The 23,790-nt window shown below is 46.8% G+C and overlaps 1 protein-coding gene across 1 annotated transcript in view; it reads right to left on the bottom strand.

Annotated features, from left to right (window-relative positions):
• Window positions 1-23,790, bottom strand: part of ANKFN1 (ankyrin repeat and fibronectin type III domain containing 1) — a 170,880-nt gene that overhangs the window by 133,442 nt on the left and 13,648 nt on the right. Inside the window, exon 2 of the mRNA XM_084832329.1 lies at window positions 403-613. Within this exon, the coding sequence (XP_084688455.1) occupies window positions 403-613 (211 nt within the window). The remainder of the gene's footprint in view (window positions 1-402; window positions 614-23,790) is intronic.

Below are 23,790 nucleotides of genomic sequence, written 5' to 3'. Positions count from 1 at the left end.
CTAGCTTGTCTAAGCTAGTTAAAGTCTAAGGCACTTGGAGGAGGCGTGTGTGTGACAGGCTAAACCCCAGTCTAAGCTAGTCTAACAGCTAGTCCTAGCTTGTCTAAGCTAGTTAAAGTCTAAGGCACTTGGAGGAGGAGTGTGTGTGTCAGACTAAGGCCCAGTTTCCTTCCAGCTAATCCTGTTTCCACAGACTCCATTTCCATCACACTCCCTTTGGGTTGGCAGCTGTGGAACTTCATGATATCCCTCTGTGATCCAGATCTTGTCTAGTGCTTCCACTTGTTAACCTATACGCAAATACTCGTGAACTGGTCACATATACCTTGACGCCGTTTCCCATTGTATTCACCTGGCCTTTTCTGTACAATTCATCAAATGTTGGCCTTTGGCTATACTTACAGTGCAGACTTTCCTTTGCCCCAACTCTCAAAAGAATCTTGGCAATAGGCACATTATTTGTCAGGATGGCAATGTCCAGTGCAGTTAATCCCTCACTATTTGGCGTGTTGAGATCCATTTCCTCCGGTGTGTATTGGTAGAGGAGAACCTGGACAGCATCCAAATCCTGCTGTTCCACAGCCTCAAGCATTGCTTCGCAGCACTGGAAGTTCTATTCAACAAAAGCAGAAGATTTTGTTTAAAATAAACATAAAAACTATCAACATAACTGTGTGTCTTAGTGTCAGGGGACGAGTGCAAGTGCCTTGAGATTTCTGACAGCTCTGACTCTGAATCAGAGTTATAACAGTTAGATCAGAAGTGGGGGGAGGGAACCTCCCTAGCGAGCCAAGATGCTGGGAGAGATTCCTCTGAAGACCTTGACAAACAGATGGGCCAGGCTGAGTCCCTGCCCCCTCCCTCCACCGTGAAAACTCAGGTTTCCAAGGAGGAGGAGGAAGAGGGGAGTGACTTGAGAGATGCTAGGGCAGGTCGCAAAGCCAAGCGGGAAAAGTTAGGGGCAGGGCTCAGAAGATGCTCCTCCAGGATAGCCACCCCTGGAAGCCACTGTAGGAGGGAGCCACCCTAAGGGAGTGGCATCGCTGTGAAGCAAGTCTGGTTCATGCCCAAACTGGTGGCAACTCGATTAGGGATTTCAGATTAGTGGTTTAGGGGGCTGAGGCAGTCTGAGAGTGTTCCTAGAATCTGCATTTGTAAAGAGGCCAGTTCCTAGCAAAATGAATTAGTGACACCCTGAAGCTTGTCTCTGTGTGGTGTTGATTGAGAAGGGGGAAGGACGAGCCACATCTGACACTTAGAGCCTTTTGATATTTTTTTTTAAATCATTCATTATTCTAAGAACTAAGTATCACTAGACCCAATCCAGCATGGGTTGCATTATATTCTCACCCCTCTCCCCAATACAGACACACTAGGGAGAACATAGCCTTATTATTGGTGTGCAAGGAGGAAAACAGCTAGTTTGGGGTTTTCTTTCTTTCTTTCTTTCTTTCTTTCTTTCTTTCTTTCAGATTTGGGGGAGATGTGTCCTGCAGCTGTGGAGAGTATAAGAAAATCCAACCATAGGGACTGTGGGGAGTGTGTGTATGTTCATCACAAATGTCTCTGGAAAGGCAGATATTTTAAACCCAAAATGGTGCATGAGAGACGCGTGCTCATCCAACAGATGCCTGCAACTACAATGCATGCCACATTCATTATTTTAACAACATGCCTGTTTGTCACGCTGCATGTTTGCTGGGGGAATATAAGCTGTGTCTGTGTCCTGCTCTAGAGCAAGTCTTGGCTGTTTGCAAGCAAGTAGAGGGAGCAAGGCAATAGAGTAGTCAAGTTGGCAAGCAATGGTGGAGCACACAGGTTTCAGTCCAAGGAGTTTTAAACTATGGTGGGAGTGGTCAAAACCCAGGCAGAGGTCAGACCACCAGCAGTCAGTGAGGCAACAAGGATCAGGCAGCAGCAGGAGTAGTCAAGATCACAAGCAAGAGGTCCAACACAGTAAACAGTCAGGCATGTTACACAGTCCAGAGGTAGGGTCGTTGAGCAGCCCAAAAGGTCAGGAAACAGAGCATCAGGCACAGGGCAGGATTCAGGAGGCAAGGTATATGGCAGAGGCTGGAAGGACCAAGGTGTTCCAACCCTGGCTGGGTTTCCAGTGAAGGCTTTTAAGCCCAAAGCCAGCCAGACCCACGCAGAACTCAGCTGTAGCAATCAGTCCCTTTCTCCTAAGGAGACCTCACCTAGAGGCAAGCGCTCCTTCACACAGGAGCCCCGCTAGCCTGTTGCTTGAGATGACGACGCTCCTGGGAATCAGGTGGGGGCTCAGCCTCTGCCTCAGAGGAAGAGTTCCCCAGACAAAGATGGCCCTGCAGCCACTTCCCCTGAGGGTTCAGGCTCCTGTGGGTCTGGTGGCAGTCCCTGGTCTGGGGTATCCTGGGCTTCTGGAGCCTGTAGCTCCTCCAATTGGTGCATGACATCACTCCCCTCCCCATACCCCCCCCCGACCACTTTGAGGGGCCTGCTTTTCCTAGATATTGTGGGTGGAATTCCTGGACCAGGTCAAGAGAATGGACATTCACAGCATCCTCCCAGGAGTGATCTTCTGGCCTATAACCTTTCCACTCTATGAAATATTGGAGGTGGCTTCGGTATAGCGGGGAATCCACAATGCTATCCACTTCATATTCATCCTCCCCATCCACTGTAATGGGAGGCGGTGGTGACAGGCAGTCCTGGAAAGGATGGGCTGGTAAGTCAGGGACCAAAAGTGAGTGCTGGAAAACTGGGTGAATACATAGGGATGCAGGCCATTGCAGGCAAAAGGCTATGGGGTTGATTTGAGCAACAATAGGAAAAGGTCCAAAGTAACGGGTGTCCAGCTTGTGGATGGGCCAGTGGGTGGAGAGGTAGTGGGTTGACAGCCATACCTGGTCTTCAGCTGCTAAGACTGGGCCACGTCAGTGCTGTCGGTCTGGAAAATATTTGTACGCATCTTTGGCCTCATCCAGTTGCTCCCACAAGACTTGATGTAAGGCCTCGAGTTCTTGGAGCATTTGGTCTGCTGCCAGAACAGATGAAGGTGGAGAGACTGAAGGGAAGAACTGGAGGTGGTAGCTCTAATCTGGAAAGAAAGGGGTCTGGCCTGTTGAAGAGTGTAGGGAGTTATTATATGCAAATTCTGCAAGAGCTATGCCCTATTGTCCTGCTGGAAGTTCACATAGCAATGAAGGTATTGCTCCAGCGTTGCACTGGTGCACTCAGTTTGCCCATTTGACTGGGGATGATGGGCCGAAGAGAGGTGGAGCTGAACTTCCAAGGACTTGAACAAGGACTGCCAGAAATGAGCTGTGAACTGGGTGCCCCGGTCTGAGAACATATGTTGAGGCAGACCGTGTAGTTGGAAGATATTTTAAATGAACAACTGAGCTGTCTCTTTAGCCAAGGGGATTCCAGAGCAGGCAATTAAGTGGGCCATTTTGGAAAACAGGTCTACTACCACCAGGATGGTGTTGCAGCTTCCTGAAACTGGCAATTCTGTAATAAAGTCCATAGATATTGCTTTCCATGGGCCAGAAGAGGTTTGAAGTGGGAGCAAAAGACCTGCAGCCTCTCCAGGTTGGTTCTTGGCTCAACAGCAGATGTCACATGCTGCAACATGACATTCTGTCTCCACACATACTTTTGGCCACCAAAATCCCCTAGTAACCAAGTGGAGTGTTTTGTATAGGCCAAAATGTCCTGCCAGCTGGCAGTCATGGCAGAGCCGAAGTACTTCTGCATGGAGGGGCCCCAGGTGGAACATAAAGACATCCCCAATGGTATAACAATACATTTTGGACTGAGGAGGAGAGATTCCCTGAAGCTTGGGTATTTTGACAGTCAAGAAGGCAGGTCTGAGCATAAGGATCTTGCTGCTGTTGGTCACAGATCTGGTCAGCCATGGATAGTGGGATCTGGGTGGCCAAGAAGTTTGCAGGGCGTAAAACAGTAGATACTGGGTTTTCGGCCTGAACCAGGGAGTATTCAGGCTTCTGGGACAGAGCATCTGCTTGCCAATTTTGAGTCTTGGGAATGTTAGTCACAGTGAAATTAAAGCGAGAAAAGAAAAGGGACCACCAAATCTGACGCTTTTTTCATTTGAGAGCTGTTTGTAGGTATTCAAGGTTCCAGTGGTCTGTGCACACCTGAATTGGTTGTGCCACCCCTTCCAAGGGATGTCGCCAGGTTTCAAAGCAACTTTAATAGCCAGTAACTCCTTGTCCCAGATGGTATAATTCTGTCCAGCAGGAGTGAGCTTGAGAATAATAAGCACACAGGAGCAGTATTTGGTCAGGCTTGGAAGGTTGAAGTAGTATGGCTCCAAGAGCTATATTGGAGGCATCCGTCTCTGCCACAAAAGGGGTCTGAGGATCCAGATGCTGCAGGATCAGTTCAGAAGTAAAGGCCTCCTTCAGTTGCTGGAATGACTGCTGTGAGGCTGCATCCCACTGAAACAGCACCTGTGACTGAAGCAGGCTTGAGAGGGGTGTTGTGATCTTTGTAAAGTTGGGTATAAACCGGTGGTAACAGTTAGTAAAACCCAGGAGGCAGTGGATGTCCTTAAAGCCCTGAGGGGCCTGCCAAGACAAAATTGTTTTCACCTTGGCTGAATCCATCTGAATCCCATCTGGGGATATGTGGTGTCCCAAAAAGTCCACTGAGGAAAGATCAAAAGCACACTTTTCCAGTTTGGCATACACATGATGTTCCCTAGGTCTCTGTAACATGGTCCAGACATGATGAACATGGTCCTGTGGATGTTTGGCATATCAGAATAGCATCTAAATAAATTATAACAAAGCGGTCCAAAATATCATGGAAAATGTCATTCATGAAATGTTTGAAGAGAGCTGAAACATTGCACAAACCGAACAGCATTACAGTCTATTCATAGTGGCTGTACCAGGTGCAAAATGCAGTTTTCATTTATCCCCAGCATGGATTCGGACCAGGTTATAGGACCCACATAGATCTAGTTTGGTGTAGACAACTGCTCCTCAGAGATGTTCCAAAAGTTCTGGAATTAACGGAAGAGGGTACTGGTTGTGGACTGTAATCTTACTCAGTGCTCAGTAATCATTACAGAGTCTGAGTTCTCCACACTTCTTTTTCATGAGAAGAACAGGGGCTGCTGAAGTGGAGGGTTGCATAAGCCCCCTCTTTAAATTTTTGTCAAGGAACTCCTGCAATGCAGCCAGCTCTGGTACTGGCAGGGAATAAATTTGTCTGACAGGAATCTGAGCTCCATGCTTGAGGTCGATAGAAGAATCATAGGGCTGGTGTGGTGGAAGCTGGTCTGCTTACTTCTTCCCAAAAATATCACTGTATTCCTGTGTACTTGGCTGGGAGACCCTTGAGGTCAGTCAGTAGCACCTCTTTGGTAATGGATCTCACCCTCTCACATAGGCAATGCTCCTGACAATATGGTGAGGCAAGGTTCAGGTTACCCTGGGCCCATGAAATTTGTGGGTCATGTCAGGATAATCAGCTCATTCCTAGTACCAGAGGGAAACGGGGCGTATTTGCCAGATAGAACTGGAGTTCTTCCTTATAACCCTGGATCTCCAGAGTCAGGGGCACTGTCTCATGGGTTACAGGCCCTGACATCAATGGCCTGATGTCAATTGTCTCTACCACCACTGGGTGGGCTGGGTTGGGATCTGGTGCGCAATAGCAAATGCAATGTCCATTGCTAGAGGCTTCTGAGTTCACCATGGCAGAACTATGAATATTGGCCAGTCCTGGCCTCTGAAGAGTCACTGGCAGGAGTAGTTGTTTTTGCAGTGAGTGCCCAGGGTGGGGGACTGTGGTTGTAACATCCAGCCATTGGGCTACTGCTATGTGGAAAAGGTGGAAAAAGGTGGAAAAAGGTGGAAGGCAACAGAAGAAGCCAATGTGGCTTCACAAAAAGCTTAGGGATGACCTGAAAACAAAAAAGGACACATATAGGAAGTGGAAAGAAGGCCAAGCAACAAAGGAAGAGTACAGGCAGATAGCACAGAATTGCAGGGATGGCGTCAGGAAGGCTAAAGCTGAGGTTAGCGAGGGATGCTAAAAACAACAAAAAGGCTTTCTTCAGCTACGTGCATAGTAAAAGGCAGAGGAAATAAATGGTTGTTCAGCTATTAAATAAGGATGGCAAAACGATAACAGATGACAAAGAAAAGGCAGAGGTGCTCAATTCCTACTTTGGCCCAGTCTTCTCCCAAAAGAGGGTCTATGACCCCCCTGGCAAAGGCAAAGTACAGGCTGAAGGGGCAAGATTGCAGCTTGAGATCGACAGGCATATGGTCAAGGAACACCTAATTACTTGGAATTAGTTCAAATCTCCAGGGCCAGATGAACTGCATCCTAGAGTTATAAAGGAACTGGCAGAAGAACTCTCAGAACCGCTGTCTATTCTCTTTGAGAAATCATGGAGGACGGGGGAAGTGCCAGATGACTGGAAGAGGGCTAATGTTGTCCCTGTCTTCAAAAAGGGTAAAAAGGAGGAACCTGGGAACTACAGACCAGTCAGTCTGTCCCTGGGAAAATTCTGGAGCAGATGATAAAGCAATCCATCTGGAAGCACCTTGAAAACAATGCCGTGATTACTTGAAGCCAACATGGATTTGTCAAAAACAAGTCCTGCCAGATAAATCTGATCTAATTTTTTGATCAAGTAACCTTCCTTGTGGACCATGGGAATGCTGTAGACATCATATACCTCGACTTCAGCAAAGCTTTCGACAAAGTGCCCCATGATATCCTGATGAGCAAACGAGCTCAAAGTGGGCTAGATGAAACAACGATCCGGTGGATCCACAGTTGGCTACAGAATCGGACTCAAAGAGTGCTTATATCAATGGGACCTTCTCAAACTGGGGAGAGGTAACGAGTGGGGTACCGCAGGGTCAGTCCTGGGCCCAGTGCTCTTCAACATTTGTATTAATGACTTGGAGGAGGAGGTGCAGGGAATGCTGATCAATTTGCAGATGACACAAAATTGGGCGGGATAGCTAATACTTTGGAAGACGGAAACAAAATTCAAAGTGATCTGGATAGACTGGAGCGCTGGGCAGAAAACAACAGAATGACATTTAATAGGGATAAATGCCAAGTTCTGCACCTAGGAAAAAGAAACCAAATGCACAGTTACAAGAGGGGGATATGTGGCTCAACCACACTACAAGTGAGAAGGATCTTGGAATTGTTGTCGATCACAAGCTGAATATGATATGAGCCAACAATGTGATGTGGCTGCAAAAAAGGCAAATGCTCTTTTGGGCTGCATTCATAGAAGCATAGCTTCCAAAACCTGGGAAGTACTAGTTCCCCTCTACTCAGCACTGGTTAGGCCTCATCTGGAGTACTGTGTCCAGTTCTGGGCACCACTAGGGATGTACGAAAGTCACTTACCTGTTCGCGGATTATGCTGATGCTGGGGGGGAGGCGTTCCGTCCCTCCCCCTGGAATCCTGGCCGGGGGGGAGGCACTCCGTCCCTCCCCCCCCAGAATCCTGGCCGGCCGGCTCCGCTCCACAGGGATTCTGTGGAGCCGCTGGCCGGCTCCGCCAGCAGCCGGACATCCGGCCGCTGGCTAGCAGGGACGCAAATGGCGGTGGCCATAGCCGCCACCGTTTGCTTCCTTGCAGTCAGCCATGATAGGCTACGTAATTGTTTACGTAGCCTATCACAGCTGATTTAAAAAAAACCAAAAAAAGTGCGTACGCAAATGGCGGCGCCCATGGGTGCCGACATTTGCATTCCTGATTTTGGCACGTCTTAGTCTACGTAAACATTTACGTAGACTAAGATGGCGAAAATAAGGGGAACGCAAATAGCATAGATGCTACGCTATTTGCATTCCCCTTATTTTCGCCGTCTTAGTCTACGTAAATGTTTACGTAGACTAAGACGTGCCAAAATAAGGAACGCAAATGGCGGCGCCCATGGGCACCGCCATTTGCATACGCGCGTTGTTGTTGTTTTTTAATCAGCCGTGATAGGCTACGTAAACATTTACTTAGCCTATCACAGTGTTTTTTTGAAATCTAGCCGTGATAGGCTACGTAAATCTTTACGTAGCCCATCACTTTTTTTTTTTTTTAACCTGGAAATGGCGGCAGCGGCAGCTGGTTGGAAGACCGGCCGCCGCAGCCGCCGAACCACCGCCGCCGCCGGAGCCACCGCCGTCAGAAAGATCCGCCTAAGGTAAGACCCGTCCCGGGGAGGGCAGGGGGCCATTCCGCCACCGATTTCGTGTGGCCGAATCCACTGGCATTCGGCCTCCCCGAGATCCGTGGCGGAACTTTCGTACATCCCTAGGCACCACACTTTAAGAAGGATGCAGACTAGGGATGTCAGAGAATTTCGCCATGAATCTCGGGGAGGCCGAATGCCAGTGCATTCGGCCCCCCCAAATTGGTGGCGAAACCGTCTGCCACCCCCCACCACCCCCCGGGACGGGACTTACCAGGGTGAATTCTCCTGGCAGCGGTGGCTCCGGCGGCGGATCGGCGGCAGCGGCTGCGGTGGCCAGTCTTCCGACCGGCTGCCACCACCGCCATTTCCAGTAAAAAAACCAAAACAAAACAAAAACTACATAAAGATTTACGTAGCCTATCATGGCTAGATTTTTAAAAAACACCGTGATAGGCTACGTAAATGTTTACGTAGCCTATCACAGCTGAGTAAAAACAAAAAACTGCGTGTATGCAAATGGCGGCGCCCATGGGTGCCGCCATTTGCGTTTCTTATTTTGGCACGTCTAGTCTACGTAAACATTTACGTAGACTACAGCAAAAATAAGGGGAATGGAAATAGCTAGGGGTGGACGAAAGTCACTTACCTGTCGTTGAAGGCCGTTCGCGGTGGGGGGGAGGCGCTTCGCTGCTCCCCCCGTGAAGTTCAGGCCGGGGGGGGAGGCTTCCCGCCTCGCCCGGCCGAAATTCAGGCCGGGGGGGAGGCTTCCCGCCTTGCCTGGCCGAAATTCAGGCCGGGGAGGAGGCGCCTCGCCTCGCCCGGCCGCGAACGCGAAAGTAAAAAAACAAACAAAAAAAGCCCCCTGATAGGCTACATGACGATTCACGTAGCCTATCACGGCTAGATCTGCAAAGTCAGCCGTGATAGGCTACGTGAATCGTCATGTAGCCTATCACGGGTGACTTAAAAAAAAAAAAGCGCGTACGCGAATGGCGGCCCCCATAGGGAGCCGCCATTCGCGTTCCTCATTTAGTCGCTGTAGTCTACGTAAATGTTTACGTAGACTACGGCGAAAATAAGGGCAACGCAAATAGCATTGCCCTTATTTTCGGCGTAGTCTACGTAAACATTTACGTAGACTACAGCGACCAAATAAGGAACGGGAATGGCGGCTCCCTATGGGGGCCGCCATTATCCGTACACTCTTTTTTTTTTTTTTTCAAAGTCACCCGTGATAGGCTACGTGACGATTCACGTAGCCTATCACGGCTGACTTTGCAAATCTAGCCGTGATAGGCTACGTGAATCGTCACGTAGCCTATCAGGGGGCGTTTTTTTTTTCTTTTTCTTTCATTGCAATGGCGGCGCTCGCTCGAACACCCGCCGAACCACCGGCCGGACCAGCCACCGGGAGGGACATTCGGTGAAGGTAAGTCCTGTCCCGGGGAGGGTGCGGGGGACGGGGGGGTGCGGAGGATTTCTCCCTGAAACTTGTTCGGGGGGCCGAACACGTTGGCGCTCGGCCCCCCGAAGTTTCGGGGAGAAATTCTCCGCCATCCCTAGAAATAGCGTAGTGTCTACGCTATTTGTGTTCCCCTTATTTTCGCTGTAGCCTATGTAAATGTTTACGTAGACTAGACGTGCCAAAATAAGGAACGCCCATGGGCGCCGCCATTTGCGTACGCGCAGTTTTGTTTTGTTTTGTTTTTACTCAGCCGTGATAGGCTACGTAAACATTTACGTAGCCTATCACGGCTGACTGCAGGGACGCAAATGGCAGCTACAGCCAGGATTCGGGGGTGGAGGGATGGAGCGCCTCCCCCTCCGGCCAGAATTTCAGGGGCAGAGATGGAGTGCCTCCCCCCCACCGCGAATCAAATTTCGTTACAGGTAAGTGACTTTCGTACATCCCTAATTAGACAAACTGGAGAGGGTTCAGAGGGCAACAAAGATGATCAGGGGACGGGAAACAAAGCCCTATGAAGTGAAACTGAAAGAACTGGGCATGTTTAGCCTTGAGAAGAGAAGACTGAGGGGAGATATGATAGTGCTCTTCAAGTACTTGAAAAGTTGTTACAGAGAGGAAGGCCAGGATCTCTTCTCGATCATGCCAGAGTGCAGGACACAGAATAATGGGCTCAAGTTACAGGAAGCCAGATTCTGGCTGAACATCAGGAAAAACCTCCTGACTGTTAGAGCAATACAACAATGGAACCAATTACCTAGGGAGGTGGTGGGCTATCCCACACTGGAGGTGTTCAAGACGAGTCTGGACAGCCATCTGTCAGGGATGCTCTGACTTGGATTCCTGCATTGAGCAGGGGGTTGGACTCGATGGCCTTGTAGGCCCCTTCCAACCCTACTATTCTATTCTATGATTCTATCTCTCTCAGGTTTGTTGGACGGGAGCATTTGGCAGGGCACGTGATTGCAAAATGGCCAGCAGTCCCACAGTACAAACAGAGACCCCCTTGTCTCTGCCAGTCCTTCTTCTCAGGGGTCAACTTTGGCTGGGCTCCCCTTTGAGGCCTGAGGACTTGGGAGCGGGTCTGCTGGTTTGTGGTACACCGACTTTCCAGCTGCCCATCTATCCATAGACATAAATGCATCAAAGCCTGGAGAGCTGATGGTCTCTCTACTCATGCCAGTTCATCGAGGATGTCCTCTGACAGGACTTCCTGGACTTGGTCCATTAGGGCCACTTCATTCCACTCCAAGTCTTGGGATACCAGGCAGAACTCATTTGCATACTCTGCAACTGATTTTCCCCCTTGGTGAAGTCTCCTGAACTTATGGTTAGCAGATTCAGCCTTCTGGGGGTCCTTGTAGACCTGGCACATCTCTGTTACAAAGCCTTTAAAATCAGAGAGGAGCAGACTTGATCGTAACAGGTACGGGGTGGCCCATCTGGCAGCAGACCCCATAGGAAGGCTGATCAGGAACCCCATCCTGGTCTTGTCATCAGGAAAGTTCTCAAGACACATTTCCATACACAGTACACACTGCACCAGGAAGATTGGGAACCGTTCAGGTGAGCCATCAAACTTTTCTGGGAGAGCCACAGGGCATTTCCATCTATGAGGCATACGTAGGGGTGTACGAACCCCACTCACCCGTCCGGGGCATCCACTGGGGGGGGGAGGCAATCCGTCCCTACCCTCGGAATCCTTCCCGGCCGGCTCCGCTCTGCAGAGTCCGCAGAGCAGGACTTCCGTCCACTGCCACGCAAATGGCGTCTGGTGTAGTGGATGCCATTTGCGTCCCTGCCCTTGGCTGTGATAGGCTACATAAATATTTATGTAGCCAATCACAGCCAAGGGCAGGGATGCAAATGGCGTCTGCTACGTCGGACGCCATTTGTGTCCGCAGCCCGGCAGCGGATGGCCGCGGACAGCAGTGGATGGACCCAGACCAGCTGGTGCCAGGTAGGGTCCGTCCCTACCGGACTTCGCAGGGTGGCGGGGGGGGGGGAGCAGTCTGTTCTGCCATGGACTCTGGGGGCAGACTCCAGTCTGCTCATTGGAGACCGTGGCAGATTTCTCCACCATCCCTAGGCATAAGTGGTGGCTGCTGCAGGGTCCTAGTTGGTCCAGCTGGGCCTGCAAAGCTGTTACATTGGCAGCAAGCTGATTCACCTGGTCCCTGAGTACCTGGTTTCCTTGCAGCACTGCCTCCATTATGCAAAGGGGTTGGAACAAACTGTCCTGCTCTAGAGCAAGTCTTGGCTGTTTGAAAGCACATACAGACAGTAAGGCAATAGCAAGTTGGCAAACAAATGGTCAAGCACACAGGTTTCAGTCCAAGGAGTTTTAAGCTAACGTGGGAGTGGTCAAAGCCCAGGCAGAGGTCAGACCACCAGCAGTCAATGAGGCAACAAGGATCAGGCAGCAGCAGGAGTAGTCAAGATCACAAGCAAGAGGTCCAACACAGTAAACAGTTAGGCATGTTACACAGTCCAGAAGCAGGGTTGTTGAGCAGCCCAAAAGCTCAGGAAAGTGAGGAAACAGAGCATCAGGCACAGGGCAGGATTCAGGAGGCAAGGTACGTGGCAGAGGTTGGAAGGACCAAGGTGTTCCAACCCTGGCTGGGTTTCCAGTGAAGGCTTTTAAGCCAAAAGCCAGCCAGACCCACACAGAGCTCAGCTGTAGCAATCAGTCCCTTTCTCCTAAGGAGACCTCTTCTGGAGGTGAGCACTCCGTTGCACAGGAGCCCTGCAAGCCTGGTGTTTGAGGCAGTGACGCTCCCGGGGATCAGGGGGTGGCTCAGCCTCTGCCTCAGAGGCAGAGTCCCTCTCTCCTGACAAGGATGGCCCAGCAGCCACTTCCTCCAAGGGTTCAGGCTCCTGTGGGTCTGGTGGCAGTCCCTGGTCTGGGGTATCCTGGGCTTCTGGGACCTCCAGCTCCTCCAGTTGGGGCATGACAGCCTGCATCAGAAACAATTTCCACATAAAGTGTGAAGTGGCTCTGAACTGGGCTATGCTCCAGGATGGAGGAGAGATGAAGAAGGCACAACTCTATAAAACAAGAAACACAGGCTGTCACCCCAAACGGTATCTCCACATAAGCATTTCCCCTCCTGAAATCATGACAATGTTCAGAGGGATCTTGCCACGCTTACCCACACTTCTGTAACTTCTTGGGTTGACTATTACAAGGTTGTTCGCACAGGACTGCCCTTAAAGATGAGTCAGAACAGTAGGTGCAGGGTACCGACCGTAGCCTACTTTCCTTATTTGGGTCTTTCTGAAAGGGCTTCAAGATGCCCCACTGTCCTACTTTGGGTAGCTATTGGAAGTCAATTTGACAGGAGGCCTTTCTGTAATTTTTTGACTGTGGAATTTTACTGTTTGCTGTAGATTTTTATTGTTTATTATCAGGTTTACATTTACTTGATTTTTTTAAAAAAATATTTTATGTAAGCGGCTCAGAGTGGAGGAAAAGGCTGTAAATAAATATTTTAAATAAAGAAAAATAGGTAACTTCTTTTTACACATGACAGTGGTAGTCAGTGCTGCGGAGCAGCAGCGGGGAATGCACAGTGCATTAAGATCAGGGCGTAGGGTAAGTTTGGTTATATATTATGGAGAGGGAGAACTTGATACTGGGATATTGGTTCTGGCTCCAGCTCAGTTTTCCTCATCATATTTAGTTCAGACTTCAGTGAAGAAGAGGCCTTAATAATGCCAGGAGTTGATTTCCTCATTTCAGGTCACTTTTACCCCTGATTCACCTCTGGCATATGAATCAGAGACTGAAGTGAGTTTGGCGCTCTTATGACATGATCATGTCAACTCTAAAATGCCTATTGTGTCTTAATATTGCTAAATTATTGGCCTCAACTGTAGCCTGTTGGAACGAATTCTACATTGTCTTGCATAATTCATAAAAAAATATTTCTAGCTTACTGAGAGATGTTCCCAAATGTTTGCAAGGAAGCCTTATATCAACTTTTATTATTCACTTTGAAATAAATTTATTGGGCAGTTCAAAGGGGTTCACTGATTTAAGCAAATCTGGCCATCTAGTTTTGTGGGTTGAAGAAACTAAGGAACAGCTGAGATCTCTCAAATTTGTATTGAAGTGGGTGGAAGGTTATAGTCAGTATTTTTCCCACTGAGAAAGAATAAATTTGAAATTCAGGGTCATACTACATTTGACCTTAGATGAAGCATTGCAGCTAAGGTGAAGCTTTTTTGGTTTTTTTATTGAAATGCAAAATGATTTTTTTTTAATCAGCCGAGGGACCAATAATGGGATTTATCCCCAAAGCAAATACTAGCCTAAGAAGAGGTATTTCCCTGAGGATGGAATCACCGGAGGAAAGGGTTAAATCCCTGCCCGCATTCCCACAACTGATGCAATTCACATTTTGTGGAAAACCTGCATGTTAGATGCAAAAGTAAGTTAAATGTCAGGTGTAGTTTGGCCCTCATATAGAAAATCTGAGGTGTATAAACTCCAGCTATGGAAATGTATAATTAAAAATATTTGCCGGTATCCAATACATTTTTATCAATTTGTCTCTGGATGTCTTATGAAGAGACAGTGCACTGTGCAAAGAGGAGAAGTACATTACTTACTATTGGTATAATCCAGGGTTTTGATACTCCTAGTGTAGAAAGGCAAGTACAGAAATGTCCCCAAGATTATCTGAGATGTCTTTATGAGAGTTAATTGTATGTCTCCTTGGACAAACCCAGATCAGTATTACCATACAACCCAATAACTAATCAATACATTTCATTTTATGCCTTGGTGGAGATCCTGATATCCATATAAGCATATGTAAACAAGAGAGAGTCAGTATGCTGTAGTGGTTAGAGTGTTGTACTGGGACTCAGGAGACCCATGTTCGAGTCCCCATTGGCTATGAAGCTGACACTGGGTGACTTTGGGCCAGTCACACTGCCTCTCAGCCTAACCTACCTCACAGGGTTGTTCTGTAAGGATGAAATGGAGAGGACGAGGATCATGTATGCCATCTTGGGTTTTTTGGAGGAAAGGTGGGATAAAAATGTAACCAATAAATGAATACATAATAAATGAATAAATAAACAATGCACCTATGATCCGAACATTCCATTAGCCCACAAAGCTTTGGATGTCCCTCAGATCATCAGGGTGGTCTCAGAGTTCCAGAGCATCCAGAAAAGAAATGCACTTTGGACCTCTAAGCATGTGGGAAGAAGGACTGACAATGTACAAAGTCTTGTTTCTTTTTAGAACCCACACAGCGAACTATTCAAGCCCAGAAAAGAATACTCAGATCTCCCTTTTCACAGCAGCTAAGTACATGAGTGAGGTAGAAAAGGACAAGCCATAGGAAACAAAGGAACACATCATCTCTTAATTGAACTGGAGAGAAGCAGGTGCAGAAATATAATATGGCCTGCAGGTTTTTGTTTACAAGAACATCCTTCTAATGCTCTGCAGTGGTGACTTGCCAAGTTCCTTAGAATTCCTTTTCAGCGTCCCTTTGTGATAATTAGCTAGTAGATTTTTCTAGCTAGAAAAAGGAGAGAGAGAGAGAGAGAGAGAGAGAGAGAATGAGAATGATTTGAACAGCCAGGCCCAGCTGAGCATGTTGGGAGCCCTGTGGGAAGAATGTGACAATATTGTAATTTGCTTGGCCAAACAGAAAGTGGGTACTGCTGTGGACAATGTAGGCCAAATAATTTAGTCACATGTGCTGTTGCTGCACAACCAGAAGAATGGCATCTTTATGTTGGCAACAACTGTGATGTGGTCACTATTTCCCATCCTGAAGGCTATAATGCCAGTGAGGAACCTGTCCTGAGGACAAGAGGTTCCACATGTCTACCTGGGACAGGAGCACATAATGGGGAATGGGGTGAGAAGAGTGAATGACTCTCATCTGGCATTATAAGTAGAATGGATTGACCCTATGACCTGGTTCACAGGACATGACAGCCTATTGAGGATTAATTTATCCTTGAGTAGCTGCCTACCTTTATGAATATGCAACCCCGGACTGGGGGTTGTCGTATCATGAGAACCTGGTTGGGTTAAACAACTCTTGCATAACCCATGGTCTGTTGTAAGGTTATGCAAGGGTTTTTGATTACTTTTTTGTTTCGTTTTGCTAGTCTTTTAGAAACTATTGGCTTTCCATGCAAACCATCAGATATTCCACCTGTACAGGAATCTCCACATCCACTTCCAATTTGATTTTAGGAGATGTTTTGATTCTTATGGGGCTTTTATGGAGAAAATACACTTCTGTCCAGAGATACAGCTGTTGCTCAAGAAGGTTTTTCAGGGAAGGTTTCTCCTTTTCCTTCTCCACATCCTAGAGCAGGAAAAGCTACTTTCTCTATCTGGAAGTGCTGGATTACCTTTGGCCATGCAGAATTTCCCCGTAGATGGATCCTCTCTCTCTCTCTCTCTCTCTCATGATGTCATCACCTCTTCAGCTTGGAGTGGGAGGTTGTTCCCTGCCCTGCCCCCCGTGGCTTAAGAAATGGACTGAGAAAAGCATCTGAAATACAAGAACTGGGACCCAAAAGACTCACATGCTGCTTTCTAACACTGAGACCATCCCTCAGTTGTGCAATGGCTTGGAGCCAGGTTACCTGAAGGATCACCTCCTCCCATATGTACCTGCCCTGACCCTAAGGTCATCTTCAGGGGTCCTTCTCCAGGAGCCCCTGCCAAAGGAATTGAAGTGGGTGGCTACCAGGAAAGAGGGCCTTTTCTGCTGTGGCACCCCAGCTGTGGAATGAGCTCAGTAGAGAGGTTCGCCTAGTGCCTACGTTGTATTCTTTCTGGTGCCAAACAAAGACCTTTATTTTCCCAGGAACTGTAGCATTTTAGCAGTCTAGTCTTTAAGCTCTGCTGTTTTAAATGTGTTAATGTATTTTAATCTCTGTATTGCTGCTAGGTTTTATCTGGTTGTACTTTTATACCCTAGTTTTAATGCTTTTATATTTTATATTGTTTTTATGCTGTACTTGTCGTTTATTTTTTGTGAACTGATCAGAAAGCTTCAGACATTGGGTGGTACAGAAATGTAAATAAATAAATGGTCACCCAATGATGTGCTTTCAATCCCCATGGAACCTTCTCTATGCAACATGAGAGTTCATCCAAGAAGACTGGCGCAATGTCTCTTGTCCTGATAGGAGAGGTGCCTGCAAGGGAAAGAAGCAGCATAGAAGCCTCCAGCCTCCCATCATCACCCCTCACAGCATGGCATTGCCCATGTGAGGCACTATGCCATTTAAGGATGGGGCAAATATTGAAAAAGGAGGAGGAGTCCAGAAATAGAGCTCTCCTGCTTGGATGCTTGCAGCCCATTTCCAATCCAGTGGGGGTGAGGTAGACTCAAAATGGGGCTTGTTTCCCCAACCCTGCCCTAGCCCTCCCTGTCAGTTCCTTCCACCTTCCAAGCAATAGAATTGAGACAAAAGCAAAACTCTTAAATTTGCTTGTGGCAGCCCTTCACCAGCTGATTACAGGCTTCAGGCTCTTTACTTCTGCCTACGGAAATTGACAGAGACGCTCTAAGTTTGCTGATTTCAATAGGCAGACTTAAAGAGGCTGCATGCCCAGAAATGGCTGGGGAAGGGCAAACACCACCCTCTCACTGCAAGGGCCCTCAGTGGTAGGTTGATGTTTACTTCCCCAAGAGCCACTTTCAGGCAAGCAGCCTCTTCAACCGCTGTCTTTTGAGAGCAATGGAGACACGACGCCCGCTCCACGAAGTTCAATAGGTAGTTGAAAAGCCTGCAGCTGCTGGGGATTTGTGAGCACTCTTGGTGAGCACATGCAAAGCCCCTTGAGGTTTTGTGAGCTGAGAAAACCCAGGCTGGGGGTCAGAGGCAGCTTGGGGCTGAGCAGCCAGCAATTCCTGAGCTAGAAAACTGGAGCTTGTGCAGATCAAGCACTGGAGCCAGGCTGCACTCCAATATTTAGCCCAGAGCTACTCTTGTGATGGCCATTTCCACATCACTAAATAAGAGGTGATTCATCACTAAAAAAAAGAGGACACAGATTTGCATATACTAATTTATACATATAGAAACGATTACTACAATTTAAACAGACAGACATTTCACCGTAGTGGGGGAGATGGTGACCTGTGTGCCTTCTGTCCAGTGGATGGGCAACTTCAAGCCCTTTCTGATTATTCTTTAACCTTAAACCAGATCTCCTGGACTGGGCAGCCATTCAAACAGGGGATGCCTTTGTAGCGGAATATGCATTCATTGTACTATGTGGAACTGATAAGAATTTATTGTGTTTTGTAGATGTGACTAGTTCTCTCTGTGTGTGTGTTACAGGATAGCTATGAGAAATGAAATGTATTCTTGGAACTGAAGGAAGGCTGCCCCAGGTGGGTCAGTTAGGTACTAGAAGCAGCCAGATGCTTAGTTTGGCAGGGATTCCTTCATCTAAGTGTTACTGGTGTCAATGGCAGGCCTGGTTACATTGAGAACAATAGGAATGGTGGTATGGCCAGGACTGAAGCTAAGGATGAGGTCATCGACATCATGGGTGTTATAAAAGACCAGGGTTCGATTTGTTTGGGACAGAGATCCTGGGAGAATGAGAAACCCATCATACGTGCTTAGGCTGGCATCACCCATCATGCCTTCCATTTAGGTAAATATGAAACTTTGATATTGACTGTTAGATTAAGAGGAACTGAGGTTTTGCCATGTCACCAATATGCTTGTTATCATTTTCATTATACTTTTAGTGATTATAACTTGTGTGTATTTAGAGATGTTTGTAATCTGCCTCATCTTAGCTAAAGCTTGTTATTCTCTTAGACTGTTTGAGCAATAAATATATATTCTTTAATACCATATTTGTGTTGTCTGGCTTGAAAGAAGTTTCAAAGACCACTCCCCATACATTCATTCTTGAAGCCCAAAACACTTGGTAAAGATTTGTAAATCTATCACTGAGTGGGGTCTGACCTTAAAGCCGTTGTACTCTCTCTTGATCTGGTGAATCTCAGATACACCCATTCAAGTTTAAGAAACAAGCTAGGCAGATGGAGAGAGAAGAAGTAAAGTGTCTCACCTTCAAATAGAGGACTGACCTCTATAGAGTGGGCATATGCCCACCCTAGGACATTAGGGGAACTGTTGTGGATGGGTTGCTACTGGTATAAACACTTAAGGGTGCAATCCTAGGCTTATTTAGGCAGAAAAAAAAGTCCTACAATTCCTAGCATTATCCATCCAGCCATGGTGGCTGGAGAATCCTGGGAGCTGTAGAACTTTTTCTGCCTAAACAAGCCTAGGATTGCTCCCTTAAATGGGTATAGTCTTGTCAAAAGATCAAATCCTTTTTGCTCAAAAAAAGAAAAGGGTGACTGGTGATGAAACATTGCTAGCTACAGTTGTTATGACTTATCAATAAATAACCACAACAAATGCTTGTATCATACAAACAGAGAACTGTTCTTTCTGAAGTAGGACACATGGCCACCCTAGTCCCCTAACCCCCTCCATCTCAGTCCTCTATGCTGATGGAGGCAGAACACACATGGCAGTATGCGAGAGGATCACTGGTTGGTACAATACCAGCATAGGGAACCCAGTAAACACCCCCAAATGTCTAAAATAGGCACAGGGTAAAAAAGGAAGCCTGTAGCTATTTTTTCTCCCTTTCTTGCAAAAGATTTCTTTTTTCACCTTATCCGCTATAAATAGGCACATTTGCATTGTGCTTTTCAACACCCTGTCAAGATTCTCAAATCAATCTCACACTTTTTGCATTCACCCTGAGAACCTGAACCATAACATAGAGTACTGAGATGCAATATTTTTCCCCAGCAGCATCCTACTAGGGTTGAACACACACATATTCATAACAATACTCCTTCAGTAAATGTCTTATTGCATACAGAATGGAGAGATGTGTCCAAATATGTGTGGCAACCAGGAATGAAGAATTCTGGGCTAAACAGAATATGGACCAGAACTTGTGATTTCTCATAGGAGTAGAATGGCTTTCCAAAATAGACCTGGGGTCCATTCTTTGCACAGTATGTGAGGCAGGCCTAATACTGTCTGGGGATATCCACAGGAAGCACTAGGCCCATGTTATAGACTTGTAGGTCTACAAGTCCCTGAAAAGCAGGGATGGACAACTTGTAGCCAGTGGTGGCTGGTTGCAAATCTGACTGGTGGAGTGGAAAGCTGCTCAGCAGAGGCACAGCCAAGGGGTCACTGGAGGTGGGGCCAACATTGTGCAGAGAAGCTTCTAAAAATATACAAGTTGGCCAGCCAGCCATCTGCACAGGGGTTTTTAAGACATACCTTTGTGCAAATCCATTATAAGCCAGTTTATGACTTTTCCACACTCACAAATGCATTATAAGCCAGCCCATGAATTTTTCTAGGCTCACAAATGCAGTATAAGCCAGTTTATGATTTTCCTAGGCTCACAAATGCATTATAAGCCAGTTTATGATTTTTTCCATGCTCAGAAATGCATGATAACCCATCCCATGATTTCTCCAGGCACAGAAATGCATTCTAAGCCAGATTATGATTTTTACACACACGTGTGCGCGCACCTTCTAACACATTTTATGACTTTTCCAGTCTCCCAAAAGCATTTTAAGCCAGCCCATGTTTTTTCCAGGTTCACAAATGCTTTATAAGCCAATTTATTATTTTTCCAGTCTCACAAAACAATTAAAAGCCAGTTGATAATATTTCCAGTTTCATGAAACAATTAAAAGCCCATTTATTATTTTTTCAGTCTCACAAAACAATTAAAAGCTAGTTTATGATTTTTCTAGTCTCACAAATGCATTGTAAGCTAGACTCACAAATGAATTATATATCCCTCGCCTTTTAAAACAACTTTACATAGGGGGATTGTGCTGGGCTGGGCTGGTTCCTCAAAACAAATAAATAGCAAGCAAGCAAGCAAGCAAGCAAGTACGCACGCACGCACACACACACACACACACCTGTCTTTGTCCTTCTTTTCTGCCTCTTTTCCAAGAGTTGATTGGCTTGGCCCAGCAATGCATCCCTGGCTATCACCCCATTGCCCTGTAGACCTCCTGCTCTGCAGAAGGAAGGGGGTCTACTCTCATTGGCTAGGTCAGGCTAAAGCCTGAGCTGAGACCCCCCCCCCGCTTTTTAAAATTCCCCTGTGTGAGGGGAGCACACCCCACTACACAGCCTTGGAAAGCCTTTCCCTGCAGGTGAAAGGCTTTGCACAAGCATGACAGCATACACATGCACAGTTCCAAAAATGATGCTGCCACACCAGAGCAGGAGTTACTGATCCCAGAGTGATAGCACAGCAGCAGCAGCCAACCCTCACAAGAGAAGAAGTTGGCAGCAGCATGATGAAGATTTTTATGTTTTAAGGATAGAGGTGATGGTGGGGAGGGTCATGCTGGCAGACACAGGGTGGCACATACCAAGCCCTCTACTTGGAGCTGGGGCTGCTCAAGACCCTCAAGATGTTTTAGCCTACAACTCCCATCAGCCCCAGCCAGCATAGCCAGTGATGAGAGATTATGGAAATTGGAGGCCAAAACTTCTGGAGGGCCACAAGTTGCCCACCCCAGTGTAAAGTGAGAGTTCAGCAAGGCTATCAAAATCTTCACTGCCTCAGAGCTCTCCAGACACATAGGGTGGGGAACTTGGCCCCAGCTTCACACACTAAGATGAAGAGGCCTCCTAGGCACAGTACCACAACGATACAGCATGTGCTTTGAATGCAGATGATCCCAGATTCAGTTCCTGGCATCTGCAGTTAAAACAAAGGATTGGATGCCCACTTAAGAATCACCCCGAAAGACGAAATGCATCATCAAAAAGGAGGACAAAAGAGAGAACTTCTAGGGGGGTTTCTTTCCTATGTTGCTAGAGGGCTCAAACATGATCAAATGAAAAGTAAGATAAATTTTTCTAAAATCTGACTGATACTGAAATGCATTATTCTTGAACTGGGTGTATTTTATTTCTATCAGGGATGTTGGAGAAATCTGCAATGGAATCAAATGAGTTTGGATTTCTATGAATCTGACCCGCAGATTCTGCAGTGGACCGGCTTTCCCCAAGTCACACAGATTCTGTGGACTTCCAGACCACTGTTTTTTTTAACTTTCTGGAAGGTAATGCAAATTTAGTTTGCAGAAAAATACATAAAATAAAAAACATCTAAATCTGTTAATAATCCAAATAAATTAATAATTTATTAATTTTATTATAATAATCCAAATAATAACAATCCAAAATAAAAAACACCAAAAATGTGCATTTCCCCCATAGGGCAAAGCATGAAAATGTGCATTTGGGTCAGATTTGTGCACTGGGGGGGGGGGGGATTTGCACATTTTCACAAGTGCGAATTTGTGCAAATGCGAATTTGCACAAATTCAGGAAATTGGGGAAAATCCGATTCCATCAATGAGCAGACGGAATTAAAGGCATATGACAATCTGTGAGACACAGACGAAATGGATTTTACAACATCCGTACATCCCTAATTTCTATTTCTAGTTATTTGATTTGTACCTTTCCACCAAGCAAATGGTGCTTATGGTGGCTAACAATCATAGGAACCTTAAAAGAACAAATAGATAAAAACTTGGTAAAAACAATAATAATACATTAATAACAAAAATAAAACACCCACAAAATGCAGAAGAAAAACAGTGCCGAGCCCAACAGACCAGCCTACATGCCAACAGCCTGCTCGAACAGAAACCGCTTTGCCTGCCAGTTGAAGGACAGCAGAGAGGGAGCCAACCTAGCTTCCCTCAGCAGGGAGTTTCAGAGCCTGGGAGCAGACCAGGTATTGCTTTTTATCAGAAAGTTGCCAGTTTAATGTGTCATATTTGGATGTTCTCATATTATTTAGAGGGAAATAGTAAATACTGGAGGAAATTGGGAGTGTAAATGACTCCATCAATAATCAGAGAAAGTCTTCCCTTTTGGTACTGGGGTTGGTAAAGGAGGGGAAAAACAGTCTTCCATCACTGCAGTGCCCTTGCTGGTTCGAGTCCTCCCCACATTAGGTCCAAAGTGACCAAAAGCCATTACCTACTTCTAACGGGTTTTCCTGGATTGAAGAAAATTAAATGGCTAGTTCTTATTCTGTGGTAACAACTGCACCATACAATAAATTCTTGAAGAGTCTTTGTAGAAAGCAGTTATTCCATTGTCACTCCCTTCCCCAATGCTTATAAAAGTGGTCCTAAGAAATGTCAGCCTGTGGCAACTCAACAGCCATCATTAGCTATTTGCGTGTGTGTGTGTGTGTGTGTGTGTGTGTGAATCTCATAGAATGAATATCTCTGTAGAACTTTCAGTCTGTTAGCTTTTGTGAGAACTGGAGTGACAGTAAATCAACCATATATGGGGTGGGTGGGTGGGTGGGGGCGGGCGGGCAGGGAAGCCAAAACAAGGCAGAGAAGCCTAGTTCACACATTGTCAAACTGCAGTTGGGAGATCACATAGTCAAATCCTCTCTCTTCCTCCATCTGTAACCCCACTTTCCCTACCAGCAACCGTGTGTGGAGGTAGGAACCATGGGATCTGGTTTCATGCAGCAGTGGGATGGGTGAGGACTAAATATGCCGGCCCCCAGCTAGCACACACTGCCTTTGGCCCACCAGGTCCTCTGTTCCCTGAGACTGGGTAGGAGAAAACCTGGAGCAACTTATTAGGATTTTAAAAAAACAAGAAATAGGATTTATTTAACAGGGAGAGCCAGCAAAAGGAACAGTCAGATGAATAAACACTTCCAGTGTAGATCTCTAAACAATAAAATAAGGGCAAAGGGAGTCCAAAAGTTATATGATGCACAAGTGTGGGGTTGTCTTTTAACACCTGTCTCTGGCTGTGCAGTGCAGTGCAGGGCTCAGAGTTAGCTGTAGGTCTCAGTTGCTGAAAGGTGATGGAGCAGTACCTGCTGAATGGTAGCTGTCCTTCCCTGTCTTCCCTTATCACTCCTTGGGATTTCTCTAGGGGTGTACGAACCCCACTTACCATTCCGCTGCGGGGTCCATGGGGGGGGAGGCAATCTGTCCCTCCCCCTGGAATCCTCTGTGGCCGGCTCTGCTCTGCGGCAAGTCCACAGAGCTGCCAGCTAGGCCCGTCCGC

Source organism: Heloderma suspectum, chromosome 2 (assembly GCF_057233095.1).
Source record: "Heloderma suspectum isolate Gila_16-S chromosome 2, 16-S_ref, whole genome shotgun sequence".
Lineage (NCBI taxonomy): Eukaryota > Metazoa > Chordata > Lepidosauria > Squamata > Helodermatidae > Heloderma > Heloderma suspectum.
Note: the sequence above shows the minus strand (reverse complement) of the source record. Positions and strands in the feature narration are given on the sequence as shown.